The sequence below is a fragment of the Hippopotamus amphibius genome, chromosome 2 (assembly GCF_030028045.1).
Source record: "Hippopotamus amphibius kiboko isolate mHipAmp2 chromosome 2, mHipAmp2.hap2, whole genome shotgun sequence".
Classification (NCBI taxonomy): Eukaryota; Metazoa; Chordata; class Mammalia; order Artiodactyla; family Hippopotamidae; genus Hippopotamus; species Hippopotamus amphibius.
This window is the reverse complement of record NC_080187.1, coordinates 70,989,157-71,009,269: the sequence shown is the minus strand read 5'-3', so window position 1 is coordinate 71,009,269 and position 20,113 is coordinate 70,989,157. Positions and strand designations below refer to the sequence as shown.

General features: G+C 39.1%; 1 protein-coding gene across 1 annotated transcript in view; it reads right to left on the bottom strand.

Moving 5' to 3' along the window:
* Positions 1 to 19,169, bottom strand: part of LOC130844375 (F-box/LRR-repeat protein 20-like) — a 95,008-nt gene extending 75,839 nt beyond the window's left edge. The window contains exon 1 of the mRNA XM_057720652.1: positions 19,085 to 19,169. Within this exon, the coding sequence (XP_057576635.1) occupies positions 19,085 to 19,169 (85 nt within the window). The remainder of the gene's footprint in view (positions 1 to 19,084) is intronic.
* Positions 19,170 to 20,113: the final 944 nt, after the last annotated feature.

The window sequence follows — 20,113 nt, the reverse complement described above, 5'->3', positions numbered from 1 at the left end:
ACCAACAACTGATAGGAAATACAGGGGGCAGAGAGACATGTTAGAGTGCATCCTATCATAAGTCCAGGATGCGGACTCTCTACAGCTCCAGCAACAGCAGTCTCCATCTTTTCCACAAATAAATTAAAGGTTAAAAATATAAAATGAAAGAGAGAAAGACACACACACACACAGAGACAGAGAGAGAGGGAGGGAGGGAGGGAGGGATGGAGGAAGAGAGCGAGCGAGTGCCCATAGATTAAAAAGGACAAACAGACATATCAACCAATTGCAATGTGTGTCCCTTATTTGAATACTGATTTAAAAAAAAACTCAAAGTATGACATTTATGGAATAATTAGAAGTATAAATATTGGTTGGGTGTGTGATGATATTAATGGCTTACTATTAATTTTATGAGGTATGATAATGGCATTGCAATTAGGTTTTTTAAGATGTCTGCTCAATAATCTCCAATGTCTTCTCATCTCCTTCCGAAGTAAAAGCTACAGCTCTCACAATGGCATCATAAAACCTTTACAAACTGGCTCCACTACCTGTCACTTTATCTCTTATTACTGCTCCTCGTAGCTAAGAGCTAAATGAAAGACAGAGAAAGGTTCAGGGGGTAGTGGAAGTTGCAATAGCTAAAAAGTAGAAACCAAAATACACTAGAAGTAATATAAAACTGAATAGTCCTTTTATCCTACCGTTTCTAAGCTACTCTACAACTTTCAGTACAGAAGCATTTATAAACGTTTTTTTCCTAAAACAAAATCACAGTTCAGATTTAAGTTGTATTGAAAATAAAATAAAGAGTAAATAGGACATCAAGGAGATGATACATTCAGGTATATTAAAGGGAGGATAAGTTGCAGAAACTCCAGATTTTAAAGAAACAAAGGCTTGCCTCTAAAAGGATTCTCTTAAAGGCACAGCCATTCCTAATCCTCACTGAGGCTACACAGTGTCCCCTGAACAATAAAGAGCACAGTCCTGGATTTAATCACTACCTAAGCAGGAAGCGTGACAGCTCCCAGTGCAGGTGAATGCAGCTCTGCTCTCCCAAGTTGGCACCAGGAAACTGCACGTTCCTCTGCGCCAAGCCTGGAGCTGCACGTTTAACTGTTTGAGTGTCCCAACATGTTGTGAAAAAAACGAATTGGCCCTTGTCCACAAAGCAAACACAAGATTGTATGGGCCTCCCCCAAGATAGCCGGGTGCAGCCTGTGTGACTTGGTAAGAATTCTCAATTACACTTGACACACAGAGTTGCTAATAGAGACTGAAGTTCACAGGAAACGCACTATTACACCTGTAAGCCTTTTCTAAACAACCAACCAGAAAGACAAGTCCAGGAACTAGCTGTGGGCTGCCCACTGACGCAGGAGCCCAGGAGCCAGAGTGTAAAATAATACGCAAGTCTGGGTCGTGTCAGCAGTTAGATACTGTGAGGACTGTGTCATTGCCAACAGAAGAAGTTTAGCCTATTGATATAGAGCATTAACTTTTTTTTTTTCTGATGCTAACCAACTTTGCATTCCTGGTAAATCCTACTTGGTCATGGTATAAAATCCTTGCTATATGTTACTGGATTTGGTTTTCTAGTTTTTGTTGCAGGCTTTGTGTCTATATTCACTTAATTTCATTGTGGTTAAAGAACATTCTTTGTACTATTTCAATTCTTTTAAATGTACTCAGGCTTGGTTATCGGTCTAGCATCTGGTATATCCTGCAGAATTTAATATGTATGCTTGAAAAGAATGTATATCCAGCTTTTGTTGCATAGACTGCTTTACAGAAATCTAGTTTGTGTAAGTGTTGTTCGATTCCTCTATTTCCTTGTTGATATTCTCGCTAGTAATTCTATCTATTATTGAAAGTGGAGTTTTTAAGTCCCCAACTTTTATTGTTAAATTGACTATTTCTCTAAGGGGAAACTGAGACGAAGCAAGAGAGTAGCACAGACATATATATACTACCAACTGTAAAATAGATAGTCAGTGGGAAGTTGTTGTATAACAAAGGGAGTCCAACTCGAGGATGGAAGATACCTTAGAGGACTGGGGCGGGGAGGGTGGGGGGGACTCGAGGGGGGGGCATCAAGGAAGGGAGGGTATACGGGGATATGTGTATAAAAACAGATGATTGAACCTGGTGTACCCCCAAAAAATAAAAAAAATTAAAAAAAATTGACTATCTCTCACTTTGCTTCTAAAGGGTTTTGCTTTATGTATTTGGGGCTCTGTTGTGTGTATGTGTTTATAATTGTTATATCTTCCTGATGGGTTGACTCTTTTATCATTATTAAACTTCCCTTTTCATCTCTAGTAATTTTTTACTTTCAATATATTTTTTGTCTAATATTAGCAAAGCCACTCCTGCCTTCTTCTGGCTGTGGTTTGCATGATATACATTTTTCATCCCTTTATGTCATATTTTTTAAATTTGGTCTAACACATCTCTCTGCCTTTTTATTGGGTTGTTTAATCCATTCACTTTTTGTTTTCTATATATCTTGTGCTCTATATCTCATGCCTCAATTACCCCCACTGAGCTCTAGTACCATGAATCCAAATGCCTACTGGGCACTTCTGTTATAACTCACAGACACCTCAATAACAATAATAAACACATCTAAGACTGAACTTCTCTTTTTCTCCAAAGCTCTTTGGTCTCTCTTGTTACACTCCACATTCTGCTTAGTTATATCCAAATACCTAGCCACCCAAGCCAGCAATCTGGGAGCTTTCCTCAGGTCTTCCTCCCTTCTCAATTCACATTAAATTGTCTGGAGAGGTGGCCTTTTTCCATCATGTCTTTGCCTTAATTCAAGCCTTTATTGCTTGCCAATCTTCCATCTTTCTGCACTGCCGATCTATTCTCTACATGGCAACAAAAGTAATCTTTCTAAACCACAAATCTGATTATTTAATCCCTTACCAAAACCTTTTCATTAGCACCACTATCAACCATCTACAACCATGCTCTCCAACTTCAGTCATTTGAGCACTGCCTTCATGGTTCTGCATAACAACCACCGTCGTTGTCATCACCAATATCACTATTTGCCTACCTAGATTTATTTCAAAAGGCAGTGTGATAACTTGTGTTCTTTATCCTTGTATCTCTTAGCACTAGGCAATACTGTGCACATAGAAGTACTTATTAAATAATTGATTAACACATATGAGTTAGAGACAGTGCTGTGAAATTGACTTATGGATATATTCATCACATATAAGATAAAATTTGTTTATAAAACACAAAACCTAAACAGCATCACAGAAAGTAACATAGACAGTAACATCACTGCCCTAAAAACAAACAATCAAATGAAACATTGCAGAAGTGTCTCCAAAACAAAGAATATACTTCTGTGAAAAGCCATTTCTCTGAGTAACTGGCTTGTTTCCCTTTTCTGAACTGTGAGAATTTTGTGATACAGCACGTTCACCTCTTTCTCGAGGCCCAATAAAATTCAGAGTCTGTTGTGCAGTGACTTTATGATTATGGAAGGATAAAAAGAGTATACATTTCTACGTATTTATTCCCCCCTTGCCTTTTTCTATAAGATCCTTATTTTTCTTTTGCCTTAATATCATTATCTTACAAGAGGAAACATTATATTTCTTACTTTTATAAATATCTCAAATCATTTTAGGAAAAAAGTAGGGAATAAATAAACAATAACAATAAAAATGTTTTTAAGTATTTACAAAACTACCTTCTTACATAATTTAGTAAACAAAACTGAAAATTCATGGTAATATTGTACAAACTCCTTTCTGTATATTTATCTACTCCTGGAAACAGGGAAACATAACCAGTTCAGATCAGTCCCCAAAGGGAGTATCTACTCTCATTCATGGCAAGTTGAATTCCATTTCATTTGAAGGAGGTTCTGGTGTGGCCCAAAGGTGACCACACAGTCCCCTTGGGTGCCCTGAGCATGCAACTGCTCAAAGCGTTTAGCCTCATTTTCAGGATCCTAGCTCAGGAGTTCCGCTCATTATAAACAACAATGTGCCTGATGTCTAAAACACTAACGCATTGTGTCTGCGACACTAAAATCTGCTGCTTCCAGCCATTCAGTTTTATTAACACAGCTAGTTAATTTTTAGCTTTGAGTTTCACCGTGAGAATGTCACAGAAGCCAGAATCTCTGACTACTAGCAGATGAAATTCAAACTAGTCACCAGATGTTGGCACCACCTCAAACGTGTTTTGTTTACAGCCTTAAAGCTTTCTTTGACTGGATCACGAAAACTGGGAGTTTCCCGCACACATACCATCACTGGATGACCAAAAATATACTATAAATCAAAAGGAATCTGTGATTTAATTTTTAAGTATAATTTCATGGCAACATCTTCAATAAGGCTATTTAATTAAAAAGCAATTGTCTAACAAAGAATTACATCATCAGATTACTGTAAACACCTAGACAAATGCATCCACATTGTGGTTTCAATTAATCAATTATATTACCATTAGCAGACTGATCAGACAGACCAATGCAACAGAATATAAGAACTCAGAAAAAAATACACGTATTTGGGTGACTTACCATTTGGAAAAAAAGTTAGATTCCCTAACTTGCTAAATGCCAGATGGATTAAATATGTAGAAAAGGAATTAATAAAAGTAGCAGGAGAAAATATAGGTAAATATTTTAACAACCTCAGAAGTATAAAACGTGTATTTTTTTTAGTAAAAAGAACAGAGTCAGAAACCATAAAAAGATTTCATTATATTAAAATTTAACATTGTTATACCAAATCAACATCATAGAAAATCAAAAGGCACATAACTGGGAAAAATTTGTAAAATACATAATAGGACGTTGAAATATTTCAAATTCAGCAATCAAGGCAATATGTGCCAATTACCCAGGTTCAAATTGTTTATTAAGGGGAGTTTCTGAAAACCAATTTTGCAACATTTAGCCACTCACCTACTCTGAGAGGATCAAAGGGTTGGAGCTGAAGAGGCTAGAAGCCGGAATTGAGAGAATTTCTTTGGAAAGAGTTGTTGATGTACTGTGGGTAACAACCATGTACTCAATCCTCCTCTCAAGCCTAGAGAGAGAGATTTTAAGAAGACTTTTCAAGGAGCTTGGTATGCACTTGGGGCTTGGTATGCACTTCCTGGAGTGTGTAGGACAGGATGGACTAGTATTGACTCAACTCAACCCTAAATAATAAGATGCCCAAAAGGGAGAGGCAGGCTGAAGCAAACGTACAAGCAAACCAGAGAACTATGTTTGGGAAAGAACTCCTCTCCTCCAAAGAGCAGGTCAAAGTATATGCTCTGGGGAGCAGATACAGAATCCACAGTGTGACTATCACCTAGGGCTTATTTTTAAAGGGATCAAGGAGGCAACATCAGGGCATCAGCTTTGGGTAAATCAAACCAAATCTCCCACTGAAGACAACTGAAAAAGCTACATAAAAAAGCATTTTTAAAAAGTCATTGAAAGTGCTAAAAAGCTAACTAGATGGTGAGAAACTACCTGCTAAAATTCTGGAAAAGCTGTAACCCAGTGTGGTGAGTCTAGCATTTGAAACTCCTCCTTCCTAAGGCATATGCCTATCCAGCAAAGGCAGCTGAGAGGCCAAGCAGTGATTTTCTCAGTCTCTTGGGGACAGAGGGAATCACAAGAAAGAACCCACCCTGCAAGGACCAGGACAGGACAAAGTTCCAAGGTAACCACACATGGGTTTCATCTGAATTCTAGGACTAAGTGTGAACTGAAAGTAAACCAGCCTTGGGACTTGGACTCTTCTAGGTGGCCAAGAAAATCTCAAGCACTAAAATTAGATAAAGTTGATACTGTGTTAGTAGTGAGTCCAGAGGCCAAGCAGAATCAAATAAAAATAACTGGTCTCAAATTTCCCCACAGATAGCTTTCCAAAAACAATATTCCACATATAATCAAAGAAAACAAATCTTATAAGGAGAGAACATGAACAAAACCCTGTACAAACAAGAGAAAACATAAAGAGACTCCAAGAGCTACAAATTATCAGACACAGGCTATAAAATAAGTATGGTCACTATATTCCAGAAAATAAAATCTTAAAATGAATCCAGAAGCTCTAAAAGCAGTATAGCAGATTTGATAAAGAAACAAATTCTAGAACTGAAAGATAAGAAGAAACAATATTAAGAACTTAATGGACAGGTTGAGGGGGTGGATGAACGGAGGGGATTGAGAAGTACAAACCTCCAGTGATAAAACAAATAAGCCACAGGGATGTAATATACAGCATAAGGAATATGGTCAATAATATTATAATAACTTCATATGGGGACAGATAGTTACTAGAGTTATTGTGGTGATCAGTTCATAATCTATACAAATCACTATGTAGTACACCTGAAACTAGCATAGTATTGTAGATCAATTATATCTAAATTAAAAAAAAAACAACTCAATGGATAGGATCATGTACCATGATGTGCTTGAGTTTAATATTCAAATGAAGAATTGGTTTAATATTCTAAAATCAATGTAATTCATCATATTAACAGAATAAAGAGGGAAAGTGTGTCATTTCACTAGAATCATAATAAGCATTTGATAAAATGCAATATCAATTTATGATAAAACCCTTAATAAAACTAGGGGTGGAAGAAGACTTCCTCAATTTGATAAATGTCATCTATTAAAAATTAACAACCAACATCATACTTAATGGTAAAATATTAAGCTATTTCCCCCTAAGACTAGGAAAAAGGCAAGAATGAACGCTCTCACCATTGCTATTCAATGTTGTCCTGAAGGTCCTACACATTGCATCAAAGATAAGAGGGAAAAATATTGGAAAGGAAGATGTAAAACTGTCTCTATATACAGGTTAACATCATTATTTATATCCTCAGAAATCTAAAAACAAATATTATGTATATATATAAAAGTGAACTTAAAAAGGTAACAGGATACAGTCACTATAAAAAATTGTATATATATTTTTTACCAGCAGCACATGTTAGAAAAATAAAATTTAAAAAAATTTCATTTACAGTAGCATCAAAAACCATTAAATATTTAGGAATAAATTTAACAAAAGATATGCAAACCTCCTCAATAAAATGTCTAAACATAGCTGAGAAATATTATTTTAAAAAGTAAAATAAATGGAGAAGTAGATCAATTTCATGAGTTGGAAGATAGCACAGTATTAGCATTAGGATAAATATATAGATTAATGAAACAGAATAGAGATTACAGAAATAGATCCATGCTTAACGTGATCAGTTGATTTTTGAAAAAGATAATGAGGCTATTCTTTGGCAAAAGGACAGTCTTTTCAACAAATGGTGCTGGAAGAACTGCATATCATTATGGAAATAAAATGAACATCACTAAAAAATTAACTCAAAATGAATAAATAACCTAAATGTAAAAGCTAAACCAATAAAAATTCTATAAAAAAAATAGGAGACAATTTTTGTGACCTAGTGGTAGGCAATGATTTTTTTGATAGGATATGAAAAGCACATACTACAGAAAAAAATTAAGATGGACTTTATCAAAGTGAAAAAAAGTTTTGCTGTTTGAAAGACATGGATTAAGAAAACAAAAAGACAAGCCACAAAGTGGGATAAAGTACTTGTAATACATGTATCTGATAGAGGACTTACATCCAGAATACATAAAGAACTCTTACAGTATAAAAAGAAAAACAACTCAAAGAAAAAGGGGGTAAGCTATTTGAACAATTTACAAAAGAGGATATACAAAAGGCCAATAATCATGTAAAAAGCTGCTCAATATCACTAGTCATCAGGGAAATGCACATTAAACACACAATGAGATACCACTACACACACATCAGAATGACCAAAAATAAAAAGATAGATGACACCAAGGGTAGAACAACCAGAAGTCTTATACATGATGGTGGAAATGTAAAAATCATACAACTCATATGAAAATGGTTTGATAGATTTTTAAAAAATGGTAATGTTTCTGTGTAGCATATGACCCAGCATTCACTAGGCATTTACCCCAATGAAAACATGTCCACACAAAGGCTTGTACATGAATGTTCACTGCAGCACTATTTTCCCACAGCCAAAAACTCAAAATGTCCATCAACAAGCGAATGGATCAACAAAATGTGGTACCTCCATATTGTAGAATATGACTCAGCAATGAAAAGGAATGAATAACTACTATATGCAACAACATGGATGAATCACAAAATCATCATGCTGACTTCAAGAAGCCAGACACAAAAGAGTACATACTGTATGGGTCTATTTTTATAGAATGTTAATTTATCCATAGTAACAAAATGTTGCCTGAGACCAGGGGTCCAAGGTGGGGTATTATGCAAGCGTACACAAAGAAATTGTGGAAGGAAACAGAAGTGCTCTACATCTTGATTGTGATGGTGGTTTCATGAGTGTAACCAATAAAACTCATCAAATTATGTCTATATGTACACAATTTTGTGTTTGTGTAGAAAAAACATTCTTACTCTGTATACATGGTCAAGCAGTTACCAGTTCACTTGACAATAAGCAATACATTGCAAATCCTTGAACACTGTAGTTTTGTACTGAATTCATTATTTTTTTCAATTCTTCCTATGAGAAAGTATACATATACTAGACAAAAATTAAGGCATTAGAAAATTTTAGATATGAAAATAGTTTACTTTAAATGGACTTTTTTTTTAATTTTAGTGAATTTAATCAGCAGCGTTTTTCTTCCTTTTGTTAGCTAGCTTGACTTCTTTTAAATTATTATTATCCAATTTGTTATAGCACTCCAAAGTACTCAATATCTATGGTTGAATTATAATCATTTAAAAAAGCAGTCAGGGCATTTGTACTACGTAATAACGTCAGTGAAATGTTAAACTTATGGAGAAAACATCCTCACTTTGTTTTTAAAGCAAACTGTTGAGGAAATTAAACCTGTTCATCTTCTAAGAAATGCAAAATCTCAACTCTTAAAATAGCCTGTTAGTAATTAGAGAGTAGGGATTTCATCTGAAAGGAGGCAACCCTCTGGGAGGGATTCAGGGGCCACTTGCCAATAATTAGCTTTCCTCTATTTATCAGAATCACCTGGAGGGCTTGTGAAGCCTCAGCTTGCTGGGCGCCGCCCCAGAGTTCCTTGTTCAGGTCTGGGTGGGGTCCGTGGAGTATCTGCATTTCCAGCAAGTCCCCAGGTAAGGCTGATTGATATTGCTGGACCATACTTTGAGAACAAGGGCTGCCACAGGGGAAGAACAGGGATCCTACAATTTACTGATGATGGGTGCAACTTGGACACAAGTAAATGGGGGAAGGAATGACATCCTCCTCATTGTAAGCTACTCACTCATCACTCAAGGACGGTTTAGGGAGGAACCAGAATGTTTTCATGAAGTTCTTGGTAGCATTTGAGCTGCACCAGGTATGGTCTGGTAGAGAAAGGGGAAAAGTGTAGGTCAGGTGAAAGAGGTATCAGGGCAAAGGATCAGAAAAGGCCTTGGAAAGTAGAGAAAGCTGTCAGGGGACAACAAGGAATCTGATCAAATGGAAAGCAGCAGGAAGATGAGGTTGAAGGGTGGTGCCAACTCGGGGGGAAGCTCTTCTCTGGGGTCCCAGTCTCAGGAATCACAGACTGTGGAGGAGGGCAGTCATCTGTGTTCTGACAAGGCTTCCACGTGAGTCTGACCCACGATCAAGTTTAAAGACCACTGTTTTTTACAGAGCCCGCGTCCCAAAACAAATGCAGGCTGTTTATAAGGGCCTGTAGACAGTACAGTATATATTTTTAAATATTATTTTAAATTATAAAAATATTTTACATAAGAACAAAAAATGACATAAAGAGAAAACAAGGACAGGAAAACTTACCAGAGCCAGGAACATGCTTGGTCAACAAAACAACGTGAAAAATTAACCAACAGAAACCTGAATTAAATAGAGTCACTAGACCAGCAGGGGGAGCACTCACACCCTGCCAGCGTAGCCGAGCACAAGAAAGACTCTTCTTCTTTCCTGGCAAGGACTCAGCCAATGAAAAGCCATGGACTCTTTGTTTACTACATCACCCCCCCACCCCCACCCCCAGCCTCCTTCCCTTGCTGTGTGGGGACTTACACATGGCTGCCATGGTTGCAAACCCCGGACTGCCATTCGCTGATGATTCCAAACAAACGTATCTTTCCTGGAGAAATATCTGGCGGTCTGTTTGTTTCAGGTCAACAGTAAATACCCCCAAAGTCCTTTATACATGTTAGAGAACTAAAGCAGCACAATTACACAATTCTGTGTCATGAGCTGAAAGAGAGTCACTTAGGAGAAGTACAACTATTTCAGCTATTGAGACCTACCCACAGGTGCCACAGAGACAGGCTGTATAATGTAGTGTGAGGTTCTCAACAGCAAGCTTCCAGAAAGCATAATGAGTCTCTAGGGCTGTTTCTCAATTGGAGCTGCTAATGGCCATGGGCCAGATGAGATTCCACTAAGGGGATATTGCAAAGCAGGGAGACTAGCAGCTTTTGAAGGTCTGAACTTAAACCAGGGAGACTGTGGGCGCCTAGAACAGATGAACTGGAGGCCTCAGCCGCTTTCCCTCAACGGGACTCCTGACAGGCCCTGAACTGCGGCAGCCACACAGGGTTGCCCCTGCACAGCCACGTGGCCCCAAAGCTCAGGAGCTGCCTTGTTTATTCCTGACTTTTCCCCCTCTCATTTTAGTGAATGTGAAGCTCCAGTGGAAATTAGAGGGGCTGCCCTAGCAACCGTTTGCAGAGTAAAGGTCTCCTGAAAGAATCCTCTCACTCCATGCAAGAGTTATTCTGTTTCCACCCTCCTCCAAACATTTGTCCCAGTGTTGAAACGCATGATGCCTAAAATCATAATCTTAAAATGACCTTTAATTAAGGCTAGACACAAAACAAGAGGTTTGCTTTTCTTATTTGCTTCACTAGAGGAAAATTTAAATTTGAGGACTCAGTATATACACTTGAGATGGCAAAAACAAGTATGTATTAAATGTGAAACATAAAAAGAGCCCTGTCTGGGGCTTGCAGTTAATTTCTAATATGTTTCTACGGCCACATAATTTATATAAACACCCAAGACAATAGGCGAATAGAACAAAATTTTATTTTTGTTTTATTTGATATTGTTTAGTTTTTAAATTTTGTTTTTCAAGAAAGCTTAAACATTATAAAAAGTACTAATTAAGCCCCTAAAGCTCACAGGAGCAAAACAGTCCATAGTATTCTCCTTCCATAGAAATTACCCTGGAAGAAAAGGAATCAGGCAGTCTAATGCTTTAGGCAGAAGCCAGCAAACTTTTTTCTGTGAAAGTTTTGAAGAAACTTTAGTATATACAGTAGGCTTTGTAGGCCATATGGTCTTTGTCGAAATACTCAACTCTGCCACTGTAACAAGAAAGCAGCCATAAGCATGTCAACAAATGAGCACGGCTGCATTCCAAAATTTTTTTTATTTATAAAAACAGGTGGCTTGCAAATGTGGCCCCTCGAGCCAAAGTTTAAAACCCCTGGTTTTGGAATCCTTTGATCTTTCTGCTGCCTAGGGAAAAGATTACCACAAACACCCAGGAGCAAGTTATCCAAAAAAGCCAAGTGACCCAAATTAGGCAACTCCTTCTTCACTAACCCCTGGTGCCTTGTTAAAAACTCAGCCCTGCCTTTGAAATAACAGAGCTTGGCTGCTGGGATTTGTTCTCAATGTATTATTGAGCACTGTTTCTCTAATGACGGAATGAAGCCACGATAAGACAGTTAGGAAAGCCACTGCATTCTCCCTGTCCGTCAGGCCAGAAACCTCAGTTGCTGTGGACACCAATCCCCCACCAATCACCAGCTACGCCACCCTGTTGATTCTAGTGGCAGAGGGTCTTGGGCATGCATCCCCTCCTCTTTGTGCCCACTAGTAGCATCCTGATACCTTCTTCTGCCCGAGATACATTTCAGACTCCAGTTTATTGAATTTTCTTCCTATCTATAGAGTTTTCTCTGCCTAATGCATGTTTCTCATTGCTTCCAGACTGATTTTTCTGCAACTGTCACTCCCTGCTCAAACCCTCAAATGTTCCCTGTTATCTAGAGGATAAAATATAATCCTAGTATACAGCATTTAAGGGACTCTCTCCACAGCTTGACCTCCACAATATTTTCAACTCCACTTTCCATGAGCCATGTGCTCACTCTTTTTGTCTATAGCAAATGCAGCTAATTACCTCTCCAATATCCGTGTTCCTCTTCTTCCTAACAGTAGCCCTGTAACATTGGGGAAAGTGACGTACCTACATAAAAAACCCTGAATTTCCTTTTCTACCTAATAAAAAGAGGTGACCAATGAGATATAAAATATCATTGAAGGGGTTTTAAGAAATATTTAAATGGGGGTTTATGTAGATGATAGTTGCCTTTCTACCCTTCTCTACCTTTTTTTTCCTTTCTGGAACTCTGATGCAATGGTTGGAACTCCAGCAGCCATTTTGTGGCCATCAAGTAACTTTGAAGATAGAAGCCATGACCTAAGGATAGCAGAACAAAAATAGAGAAGGAACCTGGCTCAGTGATATCACTGAGCTATTAAATCAGTCCTGGGCAACTTATCTATAGGTTTCATGTTATGTGAGAAAAAAAAAATCCTTTCTAGTTTAAGCCATTATTACTTTATGTCTCTGAAACCAGTAGCCAAAGGCAATCCCTAACTGATGCAATGACTCTTTGCTTTAATCTTGCTATTCACCCTCTTTGGAATGACCTTCTTCCCTCTACCTTCCATTTCTCCACCTTTCAAACTATTTCTCATTCTTCATTATTTGGAACAAATGCTATCTCCTCCTGGATTACTCCTTCCTTCCACAGCTAACCAACATTTTGCTTTTTATCTGAGTAATAGCAGTACTGGAATTCAACTATAGGCCCTGCCATCTACTAGCCATGAGAATGTAGGCACATTATTTAACCTCTCCAAGACTGACTTCCTTCATTTGGAAGATGTGGATGGAGAAAATTCTGAGTCATATTATTGTTGGAAGAAATCAATGAGATAAAGTACATGAAATACCATGCCTGACACATAGTAAGTACTCAATAAATGACTAATTATCATTATTATTGCCATTATTGTTGTGTCTCAGTTAATTGTCTATAGATCTGTCTCCCTAGCACAAAAGTACTTTTAGGGTGGAGCCAATGGCTCACTCTCCTCTTTATCACCACAGCACCTATTTTATAGGTTGGATGAAAATTTAATTAATAAATGACAGTACTGTACAGACCAGCCAACGTGACAACAGCCAGAAAAGTGTAATGAACTTTCCAAAGGACTTCCCTCACACAACTGAAAAATTAGAAAGCAAAACTGATGAAGTCAAATGGAAATTTTCTTCCCAATTATGGCCCATTCATTTGAAATATTGTTTTGTCTGCTTACAGAGGCTTTCATCACTTGCAAGCCAGTGGAAGTGGCGACACACTTGTGCAACCCGAGCAAGCTCCTTGTGTGACAGAAGGGAAAATATACAAATCCATATTTCCTCAGGCAGCAGTAGCCACTGTGAGAAATCAGCATCTCTTTTGTGCTCCTGGAATGGAACAGGAGAGAGTGGGTAACTAATACATTAGAAGAGAGAGGAAAGGTCACACATCTTCAAAATAAAAGAAATTAAATGCATGACCTTTGCACACAGGACATATACTGCGTGGAGACCAAGCATCTCTTCTCTTTTCTTTCCTTCTACCTACCTCATCCTAGCTCATCGATGTACAACACAGAGCCCAGATCCCAAAGTTTGGAAACCAAAATGGAAAACACCAATAGAGGAACACAACAGAAGACTTTAATTTTTAATTTTTTTTTTTTTTTGGCTGTGCCACATGTGGGATCTTAGTTTCCTGACCAGGGATCAAATCCGCACCCCCTGTAGTGGAAGTGCAGAGTCTTAACCACTGGACCACAAGGGAAGTTCCAAGACTTTTTAACCCTTCTAGGTTTACTACCATGCAGGGTCTCATTGGCATTGGCTAACCACAGCGCAGGGTCTTCTGTGTGGTGTCTGGCATGGAGCTGTCCACAAATATCACTGGTGGCTGGCAGGGAGGAGCCCTGGCCATGGTTCTGTGGTTCCCTGTTTGACTGCAACCCCACAGTCATGGCCCAGTCCACATTAGGGGGTGAGGCCTCAGCTGCTGGTGCTGGAAAGGAGCCTTGAACTGACCAAAGTGTCTCTATCACCAGCCTTCCATCCTCTTCCATGGATGACTCCAGTTTCTTGAGAAATTGGATTACTGTTGAGGTTGGATAAAAACCTAACTCCCAGATGACATTTTATTAGGAAGTGTTTCAGACTTCCTCATCTTGGAGATCTCTCATAATATCCCACAAGACTGGGTCTCCATCTGGAATATCTATTCCCAAACCATGTTTTCTCTGGAAAGTTGTAATCCCAATTTCAACCCAGTACCCTTCTGGCTTTCAGCCTAACTCTAAGAATAATCATATTTCATGTCTTATTGTTGCTCACTCAGTAACCTAATATATTCCATGGATAAGGCAGATATAAGTTTGTACTCTTGTCTCAATTCTTGAATAAATCTGAGACACTCACCTCCAATCTAGAATCCTATATGTCAATGTAGCAAAAATGTAACATGTCTCTTCTAGAGCCTGTCTCTGTGTCTCATTCAAATAAACATCAATTTAACCATCAAAAATAATTTAAGCAGCAATTCAAATATTTACTGGGGTCTTTCTAAAAATATTAAAGGAGACCCAATTCCCATAAAATGTCTTACACTCCTGCTTCTCTGTTTATTTCTCTTTCAAACTTCTCACACTCTGGAGTGCCCTCTGGGGCGGTACTTCTTTCTCTAAGCTCCCCCAAAACTGTCCTCCCCATCCAGTTCACTTCCGTCCCTCCTCCTTTTACTAGTTTTATTCCTTTCTGGTACAAAATCTCAGGGGCCTATTTGGCTTCCTCCAATTCTGCAGCACTTTTCCCACAATGTTTCCAATCATCGACACAAATTTCTAGGATCCAAGAAGCCAGAGAGGCTATAAATAGTCCTGTACTTATAGTTTGTTGTCCCTGCTACATGAAGTATTTGCATCTGAACTATACGAACAATATAAGCTCCAAGAGAAACATGCTCTTTAAAACAGTGTGAAAAGTACACTTTATTATTCCCCTCTCAGCCTTTTACCTTACTTATGATTCTGGATTTCACAACACTCAATATCTTTATTCTGTGATGCTGCACGTTTTATCTTGGTGCTTAATGACAGCAACTTTGCATATTAGAGAAAAAAATGTGCCTAAATAAGAGAATAGGAACACCTGGAGAAGTCATGGCTGTTTGCCAAGGTTCCCAGCTGCGTTGAATCATTTGTTAATACACATAATTACCCACGAGCCACTTTAAAGGCATTTTCACTCCAATTGCCACAACTCTGCTAAAGCAATGATTGTTGGGAAAAACTCTGAAATCCTTACCTGGCTTTCGGAAAAGCTTCTGCCATCCACCAAATTCCAAGCCCATCTAATCACCAAATGACCTTCTTACTCAAGCAAGGTCTTTCCCATTTGGGAACACCGGGATTTTTCAAAATTTAAAAAACACTGAGACTAGCAGTTTGATTATTCACACAGTGCGTGGCCTGGGTACCTCATTTCCTCTCTCCACATCTCGAGGCACATTCTTGCAAAAGAATTTTTCAACAAATTCTGGAAGTAGAAAAGAAATATAGCACATGAGACCCATCAGAGGAAACCAAACAGCAACATATCCCTCCTCAAGGAGGCGGCAAGTAACCACAGAATTCAGAGAAAGGAAAGCCTAGCCTGGAAGCTGCGCCAAGTCTGTGGGTATTGAACTTTCAATCACCAGGAAACCCAACTCACTAACAATGGCTCCGGAAAAGATGATGGCCCTTTTGCACACAGAGCGCACCTTAGTTTGATCATATTGTCCTATGACAGAGTGACGAACTGGCAGGCACCAGTTATATAATTCCCTGCAGAAATAGTCCCTTTTACCTCACAGCTATTCCTTTATTACTTCTTGACAGACTGAAAATAAAAGATATCAGGTGATATAAACAGGAAAGCCACCAGGTAGATTCACTCGTTTCTTTTTTTTTTTTTTAAGTTTTAAATTTTGTTTTATATAGAGTCCTGCTTGGTGACAAGTTAATGGTCCCACTAACACGAAATGAACAGATTTTAAATGGATATTAAGGAAATGGCTATCCTGATTTCTCAATCCTTTCACAACAATCTCCAAGAAATTATATAAACTTGTCCAAAAAAAAACAAAAAACAAAATTTAAAACCTGTCCGGCGAGCAAAAACCACAGATAGTAGACTCTGACACTTTGCACAACTGCAGAGATACACTTTTGAGTGATTCACTCATTTCATCTGAACACCTGCAAGGCACAGCTTGGTCACAATTTTTAGTCATCATTTTTTAAACACTTGGAATCTATGGGGAAAAAATACATGTGGCCTGTGATTATATCAGGCCCACATGCATGGTCCTTTGGAGAAAATACAAGCCCATGATGCTCAAAAGCCTTAAGTCTGGACACTTCCCTGGTGGTCCAGTGGCGAAGACTCTGCACTCCCAACGCAGGGGGCCTGGGTTTGATCCCTGGTCAGGGAACGAGATCCCGCATGCTGCAACTAGGACCTGATGTGGCCAATTAAATAAATTTTTAAAAAAAGGGCTTAAGCGTGATCATTGTTTTCCTCTAAGGAATTGCTGACTTCAAAGGATCAGACTCCTATCCCCCTCCTCCCACCTCCCTCACCCTCATCCTTGTCAAAAAATGTTTTGTTTGGCAATGACTTGGATTAAAACATTATTTAGAGACTCTAACGTTAAGGAAAGCTGGATGAGTGCTACGTGAACTGTCTGTGCTATCTTTGCAACTTTTCGGTAAATCTAAAAGTATTCCAAAATAAAGTTTTAAAAAAACCAAACTAGTTAGATAATGACAACGGTGATATAAAGACTGGATCAGGAGCAAGTAAAGTGAACGGCTCCAGGTTAACTAAAGCAATGAAGAGTGCAGTTTCATCACAGAGGAGGAGAGAATGGGAGCATCACGCTGACATGCAAACTGTTTTATTCCTCTCTCTTATAAAGATGACTTCACTGTGGAGAACACATAAGAATGTACACTGGACAGTGTGCCCAGGATTCTAGCGAGGAACAGGTTATAAGCTCCAGAAGTTAAATGAATACATCCACCCCTTTGCTAGGCCCTTCTGAGCGTTCAGGTACAGAATAAGGAATGTGTTTGCTATGCAGAGCTGCTGGTATTCTCTGCTTCTGTGATCCAAGTACAGCAGGAGTCATAGACAACACCAGAAAGTGGGGAAGAAAAGAACCACCAAATCCATGTGCTTGTCCATCACACTGTGCTCCCACACTCCGGGAGACAGCTCTGGTCCCAGCCCCCTGCCCTGCCTGCCCCAATATGCCCCAACCAGCATCACACTCCACAGCCAGACCTGCACGAGGGCAATACAGAAGCCACTCCTGTTGTGAAAGATGAGAGAGAACAAAGAGGGGGTTTACTCTCCTGTCTAAGGTATAACTACCTAAAATTATGCAAGATCAGAGAAAAGAAAATTTAAGACCCGAGGAGACTCACCCTGTAGACTATCTTTTCTCCACCCTGACTAGGAGGAATGGAATTTTATACACAAGATTAGTATGTCAGTAATTCTAAGCATTTCAATGAGCTCTAGAGAGAGAATCCATTCCTGAGGTAGGCGAAATTCAAACCCTCTGTGTTATTTGGATTGAATGAAACCACACCGAACACAGTGCTTGGTACGCAGGAGATACCCAATAAATGGTAGCTTCCTCCCTTCTAAATGGCCTCATACATATGGAGTTATATATTAAAAAGCTAAATACATGTTTCCTTATGATAGTGAATGTGACAACTGAGACAAGGTGAATCATATATGTCTAAAAAAATATAGTGTCAATTAGGCAATAAATGGCTGAAGACCAACCAGTAGGTGAAGGGATACAGCATTTGCATAAACAGATGAAATAAGTATACTGAAGCCTGATGCCATAAAAGGCATTTTATAGTTAAGGCCTGTTCAGTCATATCCAACAAAGCTCCTCCAAGAATCAAGAAGGGTCAGCCATTGAAGCTGTTGGCTGCATGGGCTCAGGTGGGCGGTAAGTGGAAGTACTTACTAATTCTGCACCACTTTTTAAAATAAACCTTTTATTTTAGAATAGTTTTAGATATACAGAAAAGCTGCAGAAGTGATACAGAGCATTCCTGTATACCTCTCATTCCATTTTGCCAGTTAACATCTTACATTACCATATACACATATTTTTGGTATATTTGTCACTACTAAGAAACCAACATGGGCAAATTACTATTAAATAAACTCCACACTTTATTCAGATTTTTTTTTAATGTTTCCTCCTCTCAGGAAGACTTTTTTTTTTTTAATGAATTTATTTTTGGCTGTGTTGGGTCTTCATTGCTGCACGTGGGCTTTCTCTAGTTGTGGCAAGCAGGGGCTACTCTTCATTGTGGTGCGCAGACTTCTCATTGTGGTGGCTTCTCTTGTTGTGGAGCACGGGCTCTAGGCACGCAGGCTTCAGTAGTTGTGGCTCGCAGCCTCTAGAGTGCAGGCTCAGTAGTTGTGGTTCACGGGCTAAGTTGCTCTGCGGCATGTGGGATCTTCCCTGACCAGGGATCGAATCCCTGTCTCCTGCATTGGCAGGCAGATTCTTAACCACTGCACCACCAGGGAAGTCCCTATTCAGATTTTAATAATAGTTTTTCCACTAACATCCTTCTTCTCTTCCAGGATCCCATTCAGGACACCACATTACATTTAGTAATCATGTCTCCTTTCTCAGACTTTCCTTGTTTTTCATGACCTTGATTGTTTTGAGGAGTATTAGTCAGGTATTTTGTAGAACGTTCTTTGATTTGGTATCGTCTGACATTTTTCTCTCGGTAAGACTAGGTTCATGGGCTTGGGGAAAGAAGACTACAGAGGCGTCGTGCCCTTCTTATACATCATGGGCCACATACTAGCAACATGACTTACCACTGATGATGTTGACCTTGACCACCTGGCCAAGATAGTGCTGGTCAGGTCTCTTCACTGTAAGATTACTTTTTTCCCTTTCCATACTCTAATAAGTCACTAAGTATAGCCTATACTATAATGATCAGGGGAGGCTTAAGCGCCACCTCCTTATTATATAAATTAATAATAAATAATTTGGAATTCTTCAGTAAGAAAGATTTATATCTTCTCCCCCACTTATTTATTCATTCGTTCACTTATATATCAGCATGGACTCATGGATATTTTACACTTTCAGTTATAATCCAATACCATGTTATTTTTTATTTTATTTTATTTTTATTGGCTGTGTTGGGTCTTCTTTGCTGCACATGGGCTTTCTCTAGCTGCAGCGAGTGGGGGCTACTCTTCATTGTGGTGCGCAGGCTCCTCATTGTGGTGGTTTCTCTTGTTGTGGAGCACAGGCTCTAGGTGCATGGGCTTCAGTAGTTGCAGCAGCGGGCTCAATAGTTATGGCTCACAGGCTCCAGGGCGCAGGCTCAATAGTTGTGGCATATGGGCTTAGTTGCTCTGTGGCATGTGGAATCTTCCTGGGGCAGGCCGTGTCCTCTACATTGGCAGGCAGATTCTTAACCACTGAGCCACCTAGGAAGTCCCCCATGTTACTTATTTTACTGCTTAAATTATTCCAGCTTTGGTCAGCTCTTCCAGGGTGGCTCCTGCATCCCTTTGACATGTCCCATTCCTTTTGCTTTTTTGAGCAATTCCTTAATTTCCAATACCACAAGGTAGTCTCAGTTCATCCTGTATCCTTGTACCAGCCCTAGAATCTGCCACTTCTCCAAGGAGACTGGCTTCCTTTTATGAGTGAATAGTACTAGAAAGCAAGATCTGTGCACTGGGGGTTTTGCCATAGGTTTTGCACTTTGAGATTACGCTGCAACTGACAGGCTCGGGCCTCCTCTAGAGGCTTGCTCTGGGGCACACCCTTGGTCCACCATTATCTTCTTACTGAATTACAGTTGTGCGTCAGGGGCTTCGTGCTTT